The 23039-nt window shown below is 34.1% G+C and overlaps 1 protein-coding gene across 1 annotated transcript in view; it reads right to left on the reverse strand.

Moving 5' to 3' along the window:
- The window catches only part of LOC107581028 (receptor-type tyrosine-protein phosphatase zeta-like), a 36155-nt gene extending 14462 nt beyond the window's left edge, over positions 1–21693 (reverse strand). Inside the window, exons 1-7 of the mRNA XM_016266619.1 lie at positions 21434–21693; positions 10231–10296; positions 4561–4740; positions 3939–4090; positions 3185–3280; positions 3034–3100; positions 2776–2933 (exon numbers count right to left, since the gene is read on the reverse strand). Of these exons, the coding sequence (XP_016122105.1) occupies positions 2776–2933; positions 3034–3100; positions 3185–3280; positions 3939–4090; positions 4561–4740; positions 10231–10296; positions 21434–21497 (783 nt within the window). The 5' untranslated portion in view covers positions 21498–21693. The remainder of the gene's footprint in view (positions 1–2775; positions 2934–3033; positions 3101–3184; positions 3281–3938; positions 4091–4560; positions 4741–10230; positions 10297–21433) is intronic.
- Between the last annotated feature and the right edge of the window lie 1346 nt (positions 21694–23039).

Consider the following 23039-nt stretch of genomic DNA (forward strand, 5'->3'; position numbering starts at 1 on the left):
AATAGGATAATTGAAGAAACACTCAATATACATATAAAATATATTAAAAAGATACATAATTTTGTAAAATTAATTAAAAGTATAGTTACATTTTGTAAAATATTTTAAAATAATATTAAATATGAATAAAATTTATGTTTTAATTTTTTTCATAAAACAAATAGGATCACTGAAAATATAATAAAAAACTATATATATATATATATAAAAAATAGTTAAATTCATTAAATAGTTATTTTGCAAAATAGTTTTAAAATAATATTAAACAAAAAATATATACTAATTTTATATATATATAGAAAATATAATAAACTAAATATATAACGAAGAATTTAACAATTAATTAAAAAGTATAGTTACATTTTGTAATTTTTTTTAAATAAAACAAAAATAAATAAACTAATTTTTGCATAATACATAGATAAAATATTGGAAAATATATAAATAAATAAACATATAAATTATATAAAAGAAAAGAATCAAATGCATAAGGAACAATGTACAGTTAGCTTATCATTATGGCCAAATAGACCATACATAATCTCACTAGTTAGTTTAGTTTGGCTATAATAACTAGTGAGTTAGTACAGCCAAACAAACAATAAATAAATAAATATTGATTTTATTGTGCAAGAAGAGCATTGTGCAACAAATATCATTATACAAAAATAAAAGAGCAAGTATTAGAATTCGCTTGCACAGGATTGCCTTTAAACTGAAATCAAGTATGGCAGCTTTATATGCATGAGTGAATTTATGCAATTGCAGGTCAGTAATGAGATCAGACGAAACAATGAACCAGCGCTAAAGATTCATCAGCTTTACTTCAGCATGCCTGTATGCACCACATCAACATGTCATGCTCAAGAAACCGAAGTCCGTCCTTAAAGTGGATCAGGCACGAGGGCAAAGAAAAAAATAGCAACACACCCGCATGACAAAAACCTCCTTGCATCTTAAAACTGAGCTTTAAAGTGCAGCTGGATAACAGAGACAAGTTGAGTCGCTGACATCGAGGGCTTATCTCTGATCCAGCTGAAAAATTAATGCGCATGCCTCCGTTTACTTGAGAATAGTTAAAGGGGCTGTCAGGGTTGAGTTCACCAAGCTAAATTTTTAGGAGAGGGGTTTCTCTCACAAACACATAAACTGTCCCCGAACTTATCACTAGCATGATCTTCAAATAGAAAATATAGCTAATAAACATAGCTGCATGCAGCAATTAAGGAGCCAAGAGGACAACAGAAGCTAAATGAGGAGCTAAGCATGTCAGGGAGCATCAGACCAACCGCAAACATTAGTAATCAAAAACATTTATAGATGATTTTAAGCAAAATGGTTGAAAACCCCATAAATACATTCACCTGTAACTGGACAGAACTGATTATCACAAATTGATCTGGTGGGGTCACTGGGTGACAATGATACACATAAGGTTTGGTGTCAATATGCCAAAGCTTTGCAGAAATACAGCCTCAGATCCAGTTTGCCATCATGGCCAAACTGAGTTATACGAGATTGGTTTGATCTATCAAAAAGCTTTTAATAACTTTTTGCCAGCATGGTCTGATAATGATCTCAATTTTGATGAAAATTGTGTTTTATTTCCGTGTTTGAGAATTTTGAGAGTGTTTGAGCCCTTAACGTTTCAAAAGTTATTAGCATAAATGTGAGTGCAACTTTGAGCTGTTGGTGGCGCTAGAGAGTTTGAGTTAGAGACTCCAAACTTGCTGTGGTTAATATTCAGACTGTCCTCTATCTGTGTGCCAAATTTCATAACTTTCCAGAGAGCAGTTTCACGGGCTTTCATAGACTCACTAGCGGAAACTGAAGAAGAAGAAAATACAGCCTCAGATCCAGTTTGGCATCATGCCATCAAGTTTGATGATGAGTTATACCAGAATGATTTGATCTATCAAAAAGATCTTTTAATAACTTCTTGCCAGCATTGTCTAAAGATGATCTGAGCCAGTGAACAGACTTTAGCTGTTGCGGCGCAGCGCGACAACCGTCGCGTCCGGTGTAGACATGGTCTTACACTCACCTATCGAGAAGAAACAAAGCAACCTCGGCGTCCAATCTTAGGCCTTCCGCTCCTTGAGTTTTCTCCAGCACTGGAAAGCTGATCCGATATTTACACGGGTCCTACGTCTTGCCTTATCGTAAGCCTTCTTTTGCTCCACAGACGGTTTCCTCTTTTGTTTTTTATCCGCCATCTCTATCTTTCTGTCGCTTGGCTCGCTAATGTCCGTCCTGTGCACTGAGCACTCTCCTCCGCATCATAATTTAATTAATAATTTAATAATTCATTAATTATAATTTATGCATTTAGCGGATGCTTTTATCCAAAGCGACGTACAGTGCATTCAGACTATACATTTTTTACCAGTATGTGTGTTCCCTGGGAATTGAACCCACAACCTTTTGCGCTGCTAACGCAATGCTCTTCCACTGAGCCACAGGAACTGAGCATCATGAGTAGACACGCCCCTTACTGCTGATTGGCTACAAGTTTGTTTTGGTATTCGGCCCGACTGAAAAAATGCATACCCCACCTTTAATGTTCAGACTGTCCTCTATCTGTGTGCCAAATTTCATAGCTTTCCCATAAGCAGTTCTATTTGTTTTCATAGACTCAAATGCGGAAGCAGAAGAAGAAGAAGGTTTGAGTTAGAGACCTGTGGTTAATGTTCAGGCTGTCCTTTATCTGTGTGCCAAATTTCATAACTTTCCCACAAGAGGAGGAGGAGGAAGAAGAAGAATAGATGCTCTGACCTGTGTTTCTGAGATGGCCACTGTGTTTTTAAACACAATCCACTCCACGTTTTCGGAGCAGGGCGGTGCGGTGAGAGAGCCATTGTACATGAAGTATTTTTCGGTGGACTGCGGAAGCAGAGCCAGCAGAGAAAACACTTCCAGAGGGTTGCTTTTACCTTAAATATTAGCATGTTTGTGTGTTATTGCAATTTGAAATAATGAAAAGCTTTGTGTATGTAATCTTAAAAAAAACAATTTTTTTTTTTAAAGATTTACCAAATCGGCTCACGCTGTTCACCCCTTCAATGATGGCCGCATAGTCCTGGTTGTCTTCAATACTGGCCTAAGTAACAGACCAAACTTGGGTCATTATGATAAAAGGGCTGCAGGTATGAGTTAATATACAGATGTGTTGGGAAAATGTCACCTCGAAAAGAACAGCTACAGCAGTAATCTTTCCACTGCTACTTATCGCCTCGTCTATGGATTCAAACTCCTCGTCATCAAAACAATAGATCTGCATCTGTGAAAGAGAGAAACACAAATTCCAGCTATTTCATTTTAGCTTGAATTTGGCTTAAAGTCACCATGAAATCACACTTGACCTAATTTACCATATTAATAAAAAAGTGGGGTTTTTTTGTATTTTATATCTTATTTATATTTTGTATTTTATATATTGTATTTTCTGTATTATATATGGAAGGTATTTATTTATTTATTTAGGCTATTTTTATATTAAACACTTGGAATGGAAGTTGTTTAATTTCTTTTTCATGATATGTTCATGATATATTTAATTATATATCACAGTATATAATATAATATAATATAATAATATTTTTTTTGCCTGAAAATTCAATTTACTCTTTTTTTTTTTTTTTTTTTTAATTAGTCAGTCAATATTAAATACTTGAAATGGAAGGTATTTAATTCATTTTAATAATCTTCAGATTTTTATTTGGAATTTGATGGACACAAACCAAAAACAGTGGTAATAGAGGTTAAAAACCATAATTCCAAGATTAAATTCTATTAAATACTTCCCACAATATTTTCTACTGAATACTGTTACACTTATGAATAAAGTCTCATTATTATGGATGTCAAACACTGTACATTGTGAATGCATTGCCATCTCAGCATGGTTTATGTTGATTTAGACGTGTGGTGAACTTTACCTCCAGGGGGAAACTGTTTCCGTTGAGACTGTGTTCAGATCCGTCTGAAGTGGCGTTACATCGGCCCCAATGGAACGTGATTCTGCCCACTTTAAACCTGGATCTGAGCCCACCTCCGCTTATGAAGTACTGACCGTTCAGACTGATTTCCACTGAGAAACACGATACACACACACACAAACTCACTGACCACTTGATGCGTAATTGTGTTCTTCATTCAGCACGCCTAATTGCTCATATTTGATATTTCAGCTTTCATCTCCGATAATAGATACATTTTAAGCTTTGCCTTTTATGCTGAAATAATCTTCTCACAGAGTCAAATCAGAACAAAAGATTCAGCGCCAGCTTTTCTTCTGCACTCCTGTAAAAGCACAGACAGTCTAAAAGACGACCAGCTGCCATTTCAGGAATGAAAAAAGAAAAAAAACTGTAGATTTTATTCTTCAGCAGCTCCATTAGTCTGCCAGTGATTAATCTCAGGTTGTAATTGCATTCATTGCAGGCCATCGCTCTGGGGAGTTAATATGTCAGTGTAATTTCACTGAGTGCTGGTTAAAAGTGAATTCAAATGCCAGACATGTTTTGTCTGCAATTCTTCACATATGGAAACACTGCAGACCTGTTTTGCCGTCGTTGGTGATGGTGGTGGATTCGGTGGTTGGTTGGTCCCAGTTCTCCAGCTGCAGGTTCTGGTACTGAACCCTGACCTGTGTGAACTCCTCACTGATGTCAATGGGAGACTGTCTGGCATTGCCACACACCGGATATTTCTTTGCCCAATGCTTCTGGTTCAGGCCTCCTGTGAAGAATAAGTGTGTGATAAAAGAAGTAAGGAATCATCTTAATAATAGCAGACACTTTTATCCAAAGCTACTTACAAAAGAGGAACAAAAGCAATTAGTCCAACATAAATCTTGCAGCAGATCAGGTAAAGATTTGTTGTCTTAATTAATTTACCTGAATTTATACTGATTTTTAGGTAAATTTATGTAATTATTTATTGTAATAATTATTTATGTTTTGTATGAGGCAAAAACTGCTATAACTGGTCACAATTTCTGTCTTTGAACCTTTTTATTGACCTTTTAGTTTATTTATTCATTTAAATAGTCCTGCAATGTGACTATATTCATTCATTTTAATAATTAAAAATAAATAAATATTAATTTATAAAAGCAGAGATATTGCATATAGTCTTTCAGTTAATAGGAGATCAAAACTGCATGTAGAATAATTATACAAGAACTACAAAAATGCTATAAATATATAAGAGCAGCTATTCACAAAAACATCTTTAATAAAAAATATGTTTTAAATATTATTAAATAATATTAATAATATTTTAAAATATTTATGTTAGATGTTTATATTATTTTAAACATGCATTACATATTTGTAAATAATATAAAATAATCATATATAAATAATATACAAAGAGTAGCTATTCACCAAAAAAAAAAAAACATGCCTTGTCTGATTGTGAACACTTAAAAAATAGAAAATAACAAAAAATGAATAACAAAAAAAAATAGAATAATTATACAATAACTATAAAAATGCTATAAAAAGTAGTTTTATGAATGCAAAAAAGAGCAGCTATCCACAAAAAACTACATTTTATAATAAAAATAACTTTTAAATATTATTAAACTGTAATAAATAATATTGTGAATAATATTTTTAAATATGTATTTTAAATGTTTATATTATTTTAAACATGTATTAAATAATAAATTAAATAAAGTGTCCCCGAGGATGTGTCTTTAAGACACTAGATCTGAATTAGCAGCTCTAATGTTCCCTGGAAGAACGATTAGCGTGTATATTTTCACAATGATTTCACTTTCAGCTCCTGGGTGGCAATTCTTCACCCTCTTAAGCTACAACATAATTAATACGTCCCTAACAGGCTATAAAGGATCACGTCCGCCATGTGAGGACAGCAGAACTGCATCCTCGAGGTACTTAATATCAACAAACGTCTGCCGTTAGCCTGATTGATGGATACACATTCAACAGGAAAGCAGCGTTTTGAACTATGAGTCAGGATACAGCAGTGAGCATCTGGATCTAGCAGGCACTATGGCAAGCCGTTTTAACATTTAATACTTATAATGTACTAGCATCTATTTTCATGCTACGAGTACTTATTTTTAGCTACTGGTGCTTATTCATTAACTGCTTATTCTTTAGCTACTAGCACTTTTTCATTAGCCACTAGTGCTTATTTTAGCTGCTTGCATTTATTAATTAGCTACTAGCACGTATTCTTCAGCTACTACCACTTATTAATTAGCTACCAGTAATTATTCATTAGCGACTAGTGCTTATTCATTAGCTACTAGTGTTTATTCTTTAGCTAACACATATTAGCCACTAGCGCTTATTCACCATGGTTTTATTATAGTAAAAGTGTAGTAACCATGTTTTTTTGGCGGGCTGATTACCATTTGTATAACGACAGTTTTACTACAAACACCATGGTTAAACTATGGTTAGTGTAGCAAAACCAAGGTTAATTTGTGGTTATCCTGGTTTAACTGCAATAGCCATGTTTTGTTTTATTTTTCATTTGTAGTAAAACCATTGTTAATTTTCTTAAGGGATTAGCTAGTAGTGCTCATTCTTTAGCTACTAGCACTTATTCATTAGCTACTACTTTGGTACTAGTAACTTTTTAAAAGACTTATTAGATAGGAGTACCTATTCAGTAGATACTAGTACTTAGAGCTGGACAATAATTCAATATCAACATGTATCGCGATATATATTTTTTCAGTCAGTATAGTAGTTTTTGAGTCAGTATCATTTCTTTTTTTTTTTTGGAAAGAAATTACAGAAATTAATACTTTTATTTAGCAAGGATGCTTTAAATTGATCAAAAGTGATGATAAAGACATTTGTAATGTTACAAAAGATTTCGATTTCAGATAAATGCTGTTCTTCTGAACTTTCCATTCATCAAAAAAAACCTGAAAACAATTCTACTCAGCTGTTTTCAACATAATAATAACTGTTTTTTGAGCAGCAAATCAGAATATTAGAATGATTTCTGAAGGATCATGTGACCGGAGTAATGATGCAAAAATATAGCTTTGAAATCACAGGAATAAATTACATTTTCAAATAAATAACCGTTATTTTAAATAGTAAAAATATTTCAAAATGTACTGTTTTTGCTGTATTTTGGATCAAATAAATGCAGGCTTGGTGAGCAAAAGCATAAAAAAAAAATAAAAAAAAACATCTGTTGTGGGCATTCTTGGCAGTCTTTACGAGGCTTAATAGTGTTCATATCAATATCGGAATTATATTGTATCGACTGAAATTAAGAAATATATCGTGATATAAATTTTGGCCATATCGTCCAGCCCTACTAGTACTTATTTATAAGACACTTCTTTATTACAATGACGATAGATACTAGTAAATTTTTGAGGATTAAAATGGCTTGCCACACACACACACACACGGATATGCTGTAATCAAAGAGAAGCGCTGCTGCTATGGTAACCGTTAGTCTGCGGATGTGGCATAATCACAGAGCATGAAGTAATTTCAAGAATTTTGAGATCTCTGGGCCGCTCTGACATTTTGAATATTTAAAATTTTCTAACAGCACGTGAGGTCAGATCACTCACGATCGAAAGCTGCAATAACAGGTAGGGTGCACTTTGGCCTTTGAAGCAACCCGCCAAATTATGACGCATGTGAACGAACGTGAGAACAATCACAGACGGGAACGGTTAACGCGGATTCCTACCTCTCCATAATGACACCTTGATCTACACCAACATTCAGTCTGATTACACCAGCCAATTATCCTCAACAATTTTCTCTCAATTACCACGAAAGGAGGTCAGCAAAGGGGAGAAGTACAGCGAACAACCTGTGTGAATGTCTGTGGACTGGACTCACTACAAACTCATAAAGGAGCATCTATCCACAAAAACACACCTTCTCTCTGATGGTGAACAACTGGCCACAATATAATTTTTTTAATTAATAGTATAATATTTAAATAGTTTAACAATTAAATGTGGCTAATTATTTAAGTTTAAAATGTAATTAACTTTTTGTTTTTTAATTATTATATTATTTGTATTATTATATTGAATATAATTGTATACAAATATATGTAATATTAATATGATAAATGTTGCGAATTCTTTTTTAACCTTTTATATATTAAATTATATATACTATTTATATTTAATTTTTACAAAGTTAAAACACACACGTTAAAACAATTATAAAAAATTACAATCTAAACAAATAATTAGCGTCCTTTATTTATTGAAATAAATATATTTATATTAAATATATTCCTTTAAAACTATATTTTAAATAATATAAATAATTGTATAAGATATATTATAGAAGATACATATTAATATATATTAGGATAATACTCATAGTTAAATATTTAATATTTCAACAAATAAATGTTGCAAATTATGTTTAAGTTTAAAGTGTCCTTTATTTCTACATAATATATAATCACCTTTTTTCCTATATATGAAACAAATGCATTATATCCTGTGAGGATGACCAGTGCGAGTAACTTGTAGAGTCGTTTCCATGACAACTAAGCTCGTGTATATACCATTGAGAAATGTCTCTTATGTGATCGATGAATAATTTACACATCAACACATTTACCCATTTACTCTATGAAAAACATATGCATTTGTACATCACATTCTCCATGTCTCCAATGAATAAGAGATCATGAGCAATAAAGCAGAGGTGCTGCTGATGATGGAGGCGGGAGTCTCAAAGTGCTCCATCCGCAGGTTATCGGAGCATGCAGATGATTAAAGGAAAGAGCTGCAGCCCCCGCAGCAGATGGAGACGGGAGCCGTGCCAGCGGCAGGAATCACACACACCCCTGGGGTTTGGAAAACAGCCTCGGCAGGGGACTGACATGCTACAATAACCCATGATCATAAGCAGATTCACAAAAGAGTCAGGAGGAAACTGGCCAGAGACAAATGGACGCAAATGCATTTGCTATTTAAAGCTGCAGTCCGTAACTTTTTTTGGTTAAAAGTTATCCAAAATTAATATTTGAGCAAGTACATAACCAGCCAGTGTTCAAAACTATCACCTTACTTTAGCCCAATTCACAACGGTTAGTTTATAATAATGTTTTCTAATTTGAGTGGTACGGGTAGGTTTTCGCGGGAAATTCAAGCATGCTGCTGCGTAATTACGTCACGTCTGTAAACATAAAGAAGTTGTCCCGGCTACTAGGCTATCGCATGTGAGGATGCTGCAGGTGGCAGATCGTTAGCCTTTTCTCACAGCAGCTGGAATAATTAAATGTCAAAAAATCATTTTGATGGCGGATTGTAATCCAGAAAGGATTATATGAAACGCATGTGAATGAAATTAAATTATATTCCAGTTTTAAATGTGCTTCTGATTACAGATAGATTGGGATTACACAAGATTTGCATTTTAAAGACAACCAGTTCGAAGGGAGCATAGTTTGCTTTTTGGGTTAAAAGAATTTCTTGGTATGAAATTCCAATGGTATGACAATTAGATTAGACTGTACAGAAATTGAAATCTACACACACACTATAGGCTACTCATAGTCACGCAATGCTGATGTTGTTAACATTAATAATCTGAGAATAAAGTATAACAATAATAATAATTTGCACGGTTTGATGTGATATGAGCTAATCGATCGTTAGATTAAATCACCATTGCTTTACAGCTTTAAACAACGTGGCGCAGGAAAAATGAAAACTGCATCAGGCTGAAACTAGCAAAAAACACTTGCGTCACGCCTTGCGCCAGGTGTATGATAGAGCCCACTGACTGTACATTAAATATTCAGCTTTTCTACTGAAAACTGAAACTATATAAAAAGTAAATTTAAAAACTTGGTCTAATAGACATGGATTAAAAGCCACAAAACTGTTCAATCACATTCTGTTTTTCCACCATTGTCAAAGCGTCCTCCGGCCTGATTTAAAAGCCCTCCAACAATCCTGAATGTCACTTACTCTTTTGAAAGACTCGAGTGTCTTAAAGTGTCTCAGACTTTCAGCTAATCTCCAGCACCGGCGGGTCAGTGGTCGACTCCCTGCCGTCGTTTCTAATGGAGAACGGACATTGATCCGTCATTATTCACTTCCATCTCCTGCTACCTTATCCCTGTATCTCGCTCACAGAAGAAAAGCTTTGTAAGGCGTTTGGGTTGAAGCCAGTGCTTTGCCACACTGGAGTCTGGTGAAAAGCACACAATAAGGGCGTTTGTTCACGGTGAACCCACCTGTGTAAGACCAGTCAACGTCCTCGACGAATTTGCGCTGACCTCTCAGGTACGACACAGCCAGATCTGGAACAAGAAAGATGAGGAGTGCTGGAGTCAATGCAATGTTAATTTAGAGCCAAACAAACACAAAGCAGAAAGTTCAGAGAAACCCCCAAATAAAACAGTCTTTAGTGTTTGTATTCCTTATTTGAGAAATCATTATACAAGTGCACAGCATACACTAATTATTTGTATATTGTTGGGTTTTGCCCATGCAAAAGTTGCCACCATGAAGCCAAGGTGCTGCTATGTGGTTGCTAGGGTGTTCTGTGTTATATAGTGCATTACGATGTGGTTGCTAAAATGTTTCTATGTACTGTAGTTGATAGGTCATTGCTATGTGGTTGTAAGGTGTTCTAAGTGGTATATTTAGTGCTTTGTTATGTGGCTGCTAGGGCATTGCTATGTGGTTGGTAAGGTGTTTGAAAAAATATACACTGCATTGCTATGTGGTTGCTAAGGCATTGCTATGTGTTTGGTAAGATGTTCTAAGTGGTATATATGGTGCATTGCTATGTTTTTACTAGGGGACATTGCTATGTGGTTGCTAGGGCTTTGCTATGTGCTTGCTAAGGTGTTCTAATTGCAATATAGTGCATTATTATGTGGTTGCTAGGGTGTTGCTATGTTTTTGGTAAGTTGTTGTAAGTGAAGTGCATTATTATGTCGTTGCTAGGGTGTTGCTATGCGGTTGCTAAAGTGTTCTAAGCGGCATATAGTGCATTGCTATGCTGTTGCTAGGGCATTGCTATGTGGTTGCTAAGGTGTTTGAAGTGGCATATAGTGCATTGCAATGTGGTTTTTAGGACATTGCTATGTGGTTGTTAAGGTGTTTGAAGTGGCATATAGTGCATTGCTATGCTGTTGCTATAGGGCATTGCTATGTGGTTGCTAAGGTGTAATATATAGTGCATTGCAATGTGGTTGCTAGGACATTGCTATGTGGTTGTTAAGGTGTTTGAAGTTGCATTTAGTGCATTGCTATGTGGTTGCTAAGGTGTAATATATAGTGCATTGCAATGTAGTTGCTTGGTCGTTGCTATGTGGTTGATGAGGAGTTCTAAGTGGTATATACAGTGAGCATTGCTATATGTTGCTAGGGCATTGCTATGTGGTATATAGTGCATTGCTGTGCGGTTGCTAGGATGTTACAGCAAGTTATACTTTCAGACTGATGTCATCAGACTAAAGCGGTCTTTCCTATTTGACTCACTCTCGAGTGACTGAGGTATAAATATCTGTAAATTAAAGTGTGAAGAGGGAAAGGTCATTATTATCACTGTAGGACAGACTGACTGGGCGTTTTCCAGCACATTACTGTCTGCTGTTTGTGTATGTGTGTGTGTGTGTGTGTGTGTGTGTGTGTGTGTAGACTAAAGCGGTCTTTCCTATTTGACTCACTCTCGAGTGACTGAGGTATAAATATCTGTAAATTAAAGTGTGAAGAGGGAAAGGTCATTATTATCACTGTAGGACAGACTGACTGGGCGTTTTCCAGCACATTACTGTCTGCTGTTTGTGTATGTGTGTGTGTGTGTGTGTGTGTGTGTGTGTGTGTGTGTGTGTGTGAGGACACCTGCCAGACACATCAAAACACACATGTGTCACTGCTGTAGAAGGGAAAGTCGAGATGAAAGGACACATGAGCTCAAACACACACAGTTGTGTCCAGATTATAGCCATAACCTCTTAAAAACAACAACCCCAAATGTTTTGACGGGACTTAAAGGAATAGTTTACTCAAAATTGAAAAAAAAAGGTACTACATATACCAGACTGTAACCAACTAAACTAGACAAAGTCCAAGAGTCAGTGTGGGGATCAGATGTAAAATACCCTTCCAAGGGATTTGGAGAAGATGAAAACTGATGATGCGTGTAAAAGTCAGCTAAAGAGCATTTTAGCATTTTAACAGTCTGACCCTCTGACCTGACAGCACTAACTAAACCCTGTATTTAATACGGCCGTCCCGTTCCTGCCTCTCAGAGTACAAGTGAATGGTGACCGAAAGCCGCTGCCACAATAGAGCCTTTGAAGACTTTTGCCACAGAACATGCCATTATTACAAGGACTAGTCAGACACAACACAAGTTGTTCTGGAAGAGTTTTCATAAGCATAAGCACCTCTGCGGTCCATATAAAAGTTATTCCCAAGAAACGGTTTTTTTAACATATTATATCCATCTATTTTCCAAACCACTTATCCTCACAACATTATATATTTAAAAAAAATTATAATAATGATTTTAGAATATAAAATAAACAACATTTGTTATAATATTTATTATTCATTTTAAATATTAAAAAAAAGAAAAATAACATACACTATTATATATTTAAATAAAATAATAATGATTTCTTAATATAAAATAAGCAATGTTTATTATCATTTTTACAAGTTTTAAATATATTTTATATACAATATTATATATTATAAAAATAAAAATAATATATAATTAATTATTTAAAGAATTTTATTATATTTTTATTTTATTATATATTTTATTATAATATGAAATTATATATTTTATTATATATTTGATATTTACAAATACCATAATATTTTATATTTAAAAAAATTTTAAAGTTAAAAATGTTTTATTATAATATAAAAATAATGTCATATTTATTTATTATGTACAATATTATATATTCAAAATGTTACAAATTATTTTATTATAATATAAAAAGTAGTAATATTGTTCTATTTATTTATTATAATTTTAAAAATAAAATGGTTTTATGATGTACAAATAAATAATGTTATAACTTTTTCATTATATATTCAAAATTATGTATTTTTAAAGATTGAAATTAAAAAATACTTTATTATAATATAAAAATAAATAATATTATTTATTTGTTTGTTTTGTGCTATTGAAAATTGCTACAGGTTTGAATGTTTCAGGGTAGAAGACCAATGCAAAAATGAGCTACATTATTTACATCCACTATTCTTGTGGTAAAACATGTTAAAACACCCATTTGTTTAGGACATTTCCTTTTTAAAAATAGGCTTTGTGTTGACGGTTGTGTGGAGTAAATCCCAGTTGGCCGGGCGATGAAACTGCAAGTGGAAAAAGCTCTTTTGCTCAGCTCGTCAAACAGAATCCTGGGCCGTTTCACAGGAACAGTATCATACAGCGACCTGCGCCCCTCTAAAGCTGCTGAGCTTCTTTGGCTCGGCTCCATTTCACAGGCACTGAGAGAAAAGCCTGCGGCAAATTAGATTAAAATTGCTCACAGTTTGATGTTAATGAGTCTATCACCAATAAAATAAGCCCTTTACTGGACCCCACTTCCATTTCACATCCTGCATTCTCACTGCTCTCTCCAAAAAAATAACTAAATAAACACAACTGCGATTTTCTTCCATTTTCCAGCTAAACAAAACTATTAGACATTTCAAAACAAGCAAGTCTATGTTCACGTCTCTGTGTGTGTGTGTGTGTGTGTGTGAGGACACCTGCCAGACACATCAAAACACACATGTGTCACTGCTGTAGAAGGGAAAGTCGAGATGAAAGGACACATGAGCTCAAACACACACAGTTGTGTCCAGATTATAGCCATAACCTCTTAAAAACAACAACCCCAAATGTTTTGACGGGACTTAAAGGAATAGTTTACTCAAAATTGAAAAAAAAAGGTACTACATATACCAGACTGTAACCAACTAAACTAGACAAAGTCCAAGAGTCAGTGTGGGGATCAGATGTAAAATACCCTTCCAAGGGATTTGGAGAAGATGAAAACTGATGATGCGTGTAAAAGTCAGCTAAAGAGCATTTTAGCATTTTAACAGTCTGACCCTCTGACCTGACAGCACTAACTAAACCCTGTATTTAATACGGCCGTCCCGTTCCTGCCTCTCAGAGTACAAGTGAATGGTGACCGAAAGCCGCTGCCACAATAGAGCCTTTGAAGACTTTTGCCACAGAACATGCCATTATTACAAGGACTAGTCAGACACAACACAAGTTGTTCTGGAAGAGTTTTCATAAGCATAAGCACCTCTGCGGTCCATATAAAAGTTATTCCCAAGAAACGGTTTTTTTAACATATTATATCCATCTATTTTCCAAACCACTTATCCTCACAACATTATATATTTAAAAAAAATTATAATAATGATTTTAGAATATAAAATAAACAACATTTGTTATAATATTTATTATTCATTTTAAATATTAAAAAAAAGAAAAATAACATACACTATTATATATTTAAATAAAATAATAATGATTTCTTAATATAAAATAAGCAATGTTTATTATCATTTTTACAAGTTTTAAATATATTTTATATACAATATTATATATTATAAAAATAAAAATAATATATAATTAATTATTTAAAGAATTTTATTATATTTTTATTTTATTATATATTTTATTATAATATGAAATTATATATTTTATTATATATTTGATATTTACAAATAACATAATATTTTATATTTAAAAAAATTTTAAAGTTAAAAATGTTTTATTATAATATAAAAATAATGTCATATTTATTTATTATGTACAATATTATATATTCAAAATGTTACAAATTATTTTATTATAATATAAAAAGTAGTAATATTGTTCTATTTATTTATTATAATTTTAAAAATAAAATGGTTTTATGATGTACAAATAAATAATGTTATAACTTTTTCATTATATATTCAAAATTATGTATTTTTAAAGATTGAAATTAAAAAATACTTTATTATAATATAAAAATAAATAATATTATTTATTTGTTTGTTTTGTGCTATTGAAAATTGCTACAGGTTTGAATGTTTCAGGGTAGAAGACCAATGCAAAAATGAGCTACATTATTTACATCCACTATTCTTGTGGTAAAACATGTTAAAACACCCATTTGTTTAGGACATTTCCTTTTTAAAAATAGGCTTTGTGTTGACGGTTGTGTGGAGTAAATCCCAGTTGGCCGGGCGATGAAACTGCAAGTGGAAAAAGCTCTTTTGCTCAGCTCGTCAAACAGAATCCTGGGCCGTTTCACAGGAACAGTATCATACAGCGACCTGCGCCCCTCTAAAGCTGCTGAGCTTCTTTGGCTCGGCTCCATTTCACAGGCACTGAGAGAAAAGCCTGCGGCAAATTAGATTAAAATTGCTCACAGTTTGATGTTAATGAGTCTATCACCAATAAAATAAGCCCTTTACTGGACCCCACTTCCATTTCACATCCTGCATTCTCACTGCTCTCTCCAAAAAAATAACTAAATAAACACAACTGCGATTTTCTTCCATTTTCCAGCTAAACAAAACTATTAGACATTTCAAAACAAGCAAGTCTATGTTCACGTCTCATCCAAATTACTGTGATTATGAGAGTCACCCCTGGAAATTATTTGTTTCTATGCAACACTTAATGAAATTCATGATAATAAATGAAAATAATCAATATGTTTAAAAGTTATCATATATTTAATTGATACGATATTTACATTTATTTTAAATATTTAAAACTATTTACTTATCTGCATTGTTTACATACAACTATTCTCTTTTGGAATTTAATCAATATATTTCATGTAATCATTTCATATAATAATAATACATTTACATATGATTATTATTCAAACGGAATATAAAATGGTTACATGAGTGGAAGTTGCTCTCAAAATGCAATCATTATATTTTATGTAATCCTATGGAAGTCAATGGCAATTCTTTTGTGTTCCACAGAATTAAAAAGTAATAGAATTTTGAAAGAACTTGAGTAAATGATGACAGAATTGTAATTTTTTTATTTTTTTTTGATGTATCCATTTAAAGAGTAGCTGACCAACAGTATTAATTTTGCCATCATTTACTCTCCCTCATGTTGTTCCAAAGATGAATGACTTTCTTTCTTCTGTGGAACACAAAAGGAGGGTTTTTTTTTTTTTTTTACAATGAAAGTCAATGGGGTCCAAAACCCACAATGAAATTCACTCATCCAACTTTTAGTCAATGAATTTGTCTCTATCACTGCAGAGTTCTCTGGAAGTTAAATTTAACCAGAATAAACAGGATCTGGGTTTTTGTAAGACACTGGAGGAACAAAAAAAATAAAAATCAAGGCTTGCTGTTGTGCGATTTCTTATCCTCATCCAATTTTTTTTTAAGGATACTTTTGTAAACATATTTGGCTCGTACATCAAGATAAACTAGTCAACCTAATCCTTTATCTGCTGAACAAGCGGTATGGGAAGTTTTGCACCAAAATATTGTAATACTTAGAGTTATGTGTTTGTATAAATCAGTAACCTCCTGGTATGTGCAATAGTAGTGATGTTTGCAACACTATTAATAACTCTGCATCTTTCTAGGACATAAATATTTATGTCTTGGTTGTGCTGTGCGACTACATTGACTGATGTGGTCCAAATCATTTAATGTACAACCTATAGGTAAATATAACTATAGTAAATAAACTTGACAGCAAAAAAGATGTTACTAATGTTACTATCATGCACTCTTAAAAATAAAGGTTCTTTATTGAAATCTATAGCTCCATGAAGAACATTTAACATCCATGGAATCTTTCAAGGTTCTTTATAGCAGAAAAGGGTTCTTTCGATTATTGAAATGTTCAAAAAAGGTTCTTTTAAGAACTGTTCACTGAAAGACTCTTTGAGGAACCATAAATGGTTCTTCTGTTGCATCACTGTGAAAATCCACTTCCGGAATCTTTATTTTTAGGAGTGTAAGAGCGAATGACTGAGAACACACACCGATATAATATACACAGTGCTGGTCACAGCACATCCGAGCAGGAGACGCTCTCCATTCACTCTTAGGACATTCCAGAGGAAACTCCTTGACAACAGACTGATCCTCCGGTGGCGTTCAGCCACCAGGACTTCCTCCACAGCCTCCCCAATCACCACGGACACCAGGTCAGATCTGACTCAGAAAGGCAACCGAATGCTCCATTTTTCTTTAACAGGGGAAAGCTTTCCTTCCTCGCCTCACTGTCCATCCGCTGGACTGAGCCAAAGCCAGAGCGCTGCCTTTTAGGAGTTCAGCACACTGTCAGCGGTTTACTAGAGCTCCAGCTCCACATCCTGAGGTCAAGAGCAAGTGATTTGCTTTTTCCTTCAGAGTACAGCCTCATTTTCACGGCTTCTCCAGTTCTATGTCTCCTCTCTAAACATACAGACTACAGATAAGAAGAATATCTGAAGATGCTTATGGAGAGAATCGAGAAATAGGCTTTAATAACAAATCTTCTCTCAGAATTTCAACACTATTTTGGACTGAAAATAAAAAGAAAGAAATCTGCTTAAGTTAAGCATGTAGCCTGTGACAGGTGTAAAATTTTGCAATAAATCTAATTAATAAATGGTTACAAAAACTGCACTTATATCTCAGGAATAAAGTCTCATATTCTCACATGAGAAGCATGCAATTAATGAATTTTACATCAAAAGGCTTAAGAAGCTCTTTAGATCGACGTCCACATGCACAAACACCAACCTCAGTCAATGGAAAATGATACTCAGCATGGTGTAAATATCCACTAGAAAAAAATGCAATGGAAATTGAATGGAATTAAGATGGCTAGCCATCTCAGTGTCAGCCATTTGTTCTGAATACAAGGTCCTCTTTACAGGAGATTGTATTTCTCCAACACTGAATAGCTTTTCTCTGGAGAATGTTTTAGACCAGAATGAACAGCTAGTACGTTGTTTTGACCCAAGGAAAAGGAATAGTTCACCCAAAAATGAAAATTTCCTCTCCCTCAGGCCATCCAAGATGTAGATGAGTTTGTTTCTTCATCAGATCAGATTTGGATAAATTCAGCATTGCATCACTTGTGCACCAATGGATTCCCTGCAGTGAATGGGTGCCGTCAGAATGAGAGTCCAAACAGCTGATAAAAACAAGTAATCCACACCACTCCAGTCCATCAGTTAACATCTTGTGAAGCCAAAAGCTGATGAACAAACAAACTCATCTACGTCTTGGATGGCCTGAGGATGGGTACATTTTTGGGAGAACCATTCCTTTAAATGAGATACTGTATAGATATTACTGTATCAAGCTATAAAAATGCTCTTTCCTAAACTAATGGCATCAGTTTCAGCACACAACTTTTGAGGTCGATTAAAACCAATGCACATTTAATATTTAGAATACCTCTGTTCATTACGTAAGTCTCCATTTGTAGGATGACATAACAGTACAAGCAATATTTCCTGAGGCTGCATTAGGCACAGACAGGCGCTGGCATTGAACTGGAGCTGTTTAGTGCTCAACAGACACGAGTCTGCGCTGGTGACGCTCATTATCCGACTGGACTCGGACCTGTAATGAGATGCACAGTTAGCCCTGTGAGTTTAAGGTGAATTCAGTGTCTCACTGCAGAAATCAGAAGGACATGATTTAACGTAACACACTCCAGGCAATCTCACTTATTCATGTCCCAGTATACAAAACTCAGCGGAGTTGTTTTTTATGCTTAAATAGGGTACGGCTGCTGAATTTTAAATAGACCATAATCGTCAATAATTCATGTGGATTTAACACGGATTTATTTATTTATGAAAAAAGTATATATAGAGCAATGGTTCTTAAAGGGTTTGGCTTCAGGAAATCCACAGGCCCAATAATTCGCAAAATGATTAACATAACACAGGGGGAATAAGGAAATTAATCATTTTGATTTCTAAACGTCTCCTAAATTTAAATGGCTTCATGCTCTTATTGTCATGAATAATTCACCCCATAAAAAACACACTGTGGTCGGCAAGCCATTTTTATCCTCATTGTGAGTGGACTTATATTTAAATGTATTTTGGGTTGTATTTTCTTTTACGTCGTCTAGTTTTGTTGGTTTTTCAGGTCACATAACCTGTCCCTGATGCACCTGTTTAATTTGACAAACTTCTACCAAACGACAGCAGTTTGCATTAAAATGCCACACTGCATTTCCAACTATTTCAACTTAAAAAACTTAAGTCTAGTCGCTGCCTTCAATTTTTAAGCATAATCAACTTGGTTGTTTAAGTCATTTTAACTTAAATTATATTTAACTGACTTTAAAAAAATCGAGTTGAATCTCATATAACTAAATTGCTTAACTTATTTTGATGAGTAGTTTTACTAGAAGTTTTACTGATCATATTTTTTACAGTGCATTTGATTGGATGCACAGCCTTTGACATTAATAACAAAAATCTGAGAAGTGTTTGCTACTTTAAACATTCGTTATACCCATTTATTTTGCAATTAGCTATGAATGGTTATATAATTAGTTAAATGATCATTTTATGCATTTAATGTGCATATACTTAGTATTTTGGGGTCATGAACCACCAGTTGAGAACCAGAAATGTAGATGATTAAAACAGGAAAAATCGTGTACAAATTTGCACTTTACATGTATTAAATAAGTCCTCTCTGAACATTCTTGGGTATCAAGTAACTTTGGAAAAACGTTCAGGCTTCTGGTGCCAAATACCAACAAACCAAAGTCCATGAAGGTCTGAACAGTAGCTTTTTATGCAGGCTTATGATGAAGCATGCAAAATCTCCAATAACTCTTTTTATATAAAAGAAACTGATTCCTAAAGGAGATATTGTTATCTGTTCAAATCACTACAAGCTGCAACACATGCAAACTATTACAGATGGCATATTTTATGATCTACTTTAATTGATAATAAATGGGAATCAAAGCTAGTATGCAATATTAAATTATATATTACAGTTTGTGTCACAAAGTGTGACAACTGATTGTAATGCCCGTCACTTTCAGATAACGTCTAATAATGAAATGCTTTGGATTGTGCAGGCGAATCAATGAAAATCAATCTTTCACTGTCAGTCATTTGATCAAGAGAAACTAAACCACATTTTCTTGATCGCCACCCATGCTGTGGTTATTTTGTTTGGATGCATGGCAGAGTGACCCTGGTGTGAATCGATCAATCATGTGTTTGGTGGGCAGAAGCTCTCTCTCTTTCTCTCTCTCTCTTCCTGCTGCTGGCAGTAATGGTGAATGAGCATCACTGAGACAAAAGCAGCACAAAAACGAACTTCCCCTGCCATCACGTCCAACAACAGAGTGTAACATGCACCAGCACTCTGCAAATCTCCAACACACATCAGTGACAGCACAGATGCCCGTGTAACTCCCAGACAGGGAATAACTAATGCTTCGGAGTAAGATCAGCAACATTTTAGACTGAAATAGACAGGACAATGGTGCATTGTGACAGCTCTGAGATCAACTTTGAGCAAAAGAGACCTCTGATGTGCCAGCATGCAGGGCATCAGAGATGCAGATGGCTCAAGACACATGCAGTCAAAAACACACAGCTTTATATTCCCCCACCATGTCAAATTACATTTAATTCAGCAGGATGAACAGAGACAGAGAGATTGAAAGACCATCATATCGGTGATTGAGTGCCAAGAGCAAAGAGCCAAAGTCTGCCCTACAGCTGAAACATCCTTGAGTGAAACTGAACTAAATATTATGCAGCATCCAATAGAAATTCAACTAAGTGCACAGCAAGGAAATCACATTTAGGCAGCCTGCATGAACCAGTACACTTCATGTTTATTTATAAAAATCTAATATTGTAATGCTGTTTTTTATATATATATACAAAAACACTACAAACTTGTAATAACCAAAAAAGTCACGCAAATAACCACAAATAAGGCAAAATATAATGATTCGACTGAACTATATAAAGTACCAAATCACTTAAAAGATTCATAAAACTTTGCATTATTCACACAGAAGACATTCTAATGTCTTCAAGCCTAATATATTTTAAAGCATTGTCATATAGGACTGAGATAAAATACAACAAATCTAAAACAAGTGTAAAAATTTACAATAAATAATATATATATATATAATTTATTAATTGATTGCATGACTAATTCCACTAAAATAGATTAATGAACCTTTGATCCGTTCACTTATCAGATATTCACAACAGTTATTGCAGTGCTTTTTGTCTTACAGACTGAGATTAAACGCCATAACCTAAACTTTCATCAAAAATAATGCATTCATCAATAATAAATTCATAAAAGCTTTTTGGATACATGCAACTTTACGCATCAATGCATTGATGCCCAAAACACATAAAATATAAGAAGACACATCCATCACTGAGGACTGTATTTACTTGATACCTGTGTGACAGATGAGCCACAGCTGCGCGATGAACAGGTGTGATTTGGCTGTGATCAAACGCATCGTCTTCAGGCTTTAAATGCGCTCGAGTTAGACGTGGAGTGAACGCTGATCAATTGAGAACGCAGTAAGAGCTATTGCAGTGATGTTACAGTGGATCCATGTCAGTGTTTCGCGTATCCTGCTCGTCTTTCCCACTCTAGAGCTTCATTCACTGTACGATCACAGCGCGCGAGAGGAGAGACGCTGCGTTCACGCGCCGCCCACAGACTCCACAGTCTCGCGCACTATCAATCACGGGTTTACAGTCTAAATAACGGGACTTGCACTGTCAAGTAACGGTGCTAATGACATGCAACATGGAATTAAAAGTGAAGGTCAACTTTTATAATATGCTCAGAGCTTTATGAGATGTAAACATGTAATGTGGGCGTTTTTTGGATTGTGTATGTGCATGCATTGCAGTGTAAATGATTTGATTGTAATTTCATGCCTAAAGCTGACTGTTGACACCTGTTGGACTGCTTGAAAAGAAAAGAAAAAAATCAAGATGGAATGGGTCGTTCATGTTATGCTGTACATTTTTACGTCCTCATTATGTCTTTATGCTACTGGAATAAATATTTCACTTAATTTTGAAATTAGAGCAAATATAGTTTTTATAGTTTTCACAATAACACAATGAATTGAATTCAATCTTTGCACTTTGGTTCAAGTGGGTGTTACTATTTTTACAGTTTTCCCCGGGTGCTGCACAAACTTTCTAACATGAACTGGTAATTTAAATATTCCAGGTGCTTTTTACTAGGGTTGCTAAGGCATCACTAAGAGATCACTAGGGTGATTTGGTGGTTGCTAGGGCATTGCTGGGTGGTTACTATGGTGCTTTTGGGTATCTGTATGGTTACTAGGGTGCTTTGTGGGTTGCTATGGTATTACTAAGTGATTATCAGGATATATATATATATATATATAGTGTTGGGTAAGTTACTTTAAAAAGTAATTAATTATATCTACTAATTTTCAACAGTGTAATTAGATTACTATTCTAATTACTCTCTCTAAAAAGTATTGTATTACTTATTACTTTCTAAGTCGCATATCAACCTCGACCAGCTGAACAATGCAAGGATGAAACGGCTCTTTTAATTCTTTCAAATAAATAATATAAAACTACATTAATTATTCTTGAACTGACCGAAGTATTTAAAGAGAGAAGGATACATTAAAAACATACATTTTAACACTAGATGTTAAATTTTGATGTTAAATCCATTATTGTTTTATATAGAATTGTTCTATACTGTATTTAATGCAATTACATCAGAAGTAACTAATTAAATTACAGAAAAATGTAAAGTAATCCCTTACTTTCACAAGGGAAAAATTATAGTAATTAATTACTTAGTAATGCATAACTATATATATATTGTTTTAATTGATAATGCTGAATGTAGGGATCAACATTTATATTTAATCTTATATTTACACCTCTGAAAAACATTAGACCAAGCATGTGGTCACATCTTATGCCTGTACTGAACCTCGGAGAAACACACTGTTTCTGCACTCCCTGTTGTTATCCTTTCTGCTAAATTTGCATAA

The sequence above is a fragment of the Sinocyclocheilus grahami genome, unplaced genomic scaffold, assembly GCF_001515645.1.
Source record: "Sinocyclocheilus grahami isolate Dianchi unplaced genomic scaffold, SAMN03320097.WGS_v1.1 scaffold33.1, whole genome shotgun sequence".
NCBI lineage: Eukaryota > Metazoa > Chordata > Actinopteri > Cypriniformes > Cyprinidae > Sinocyclocheilus > Sinocyclocheilus grahami.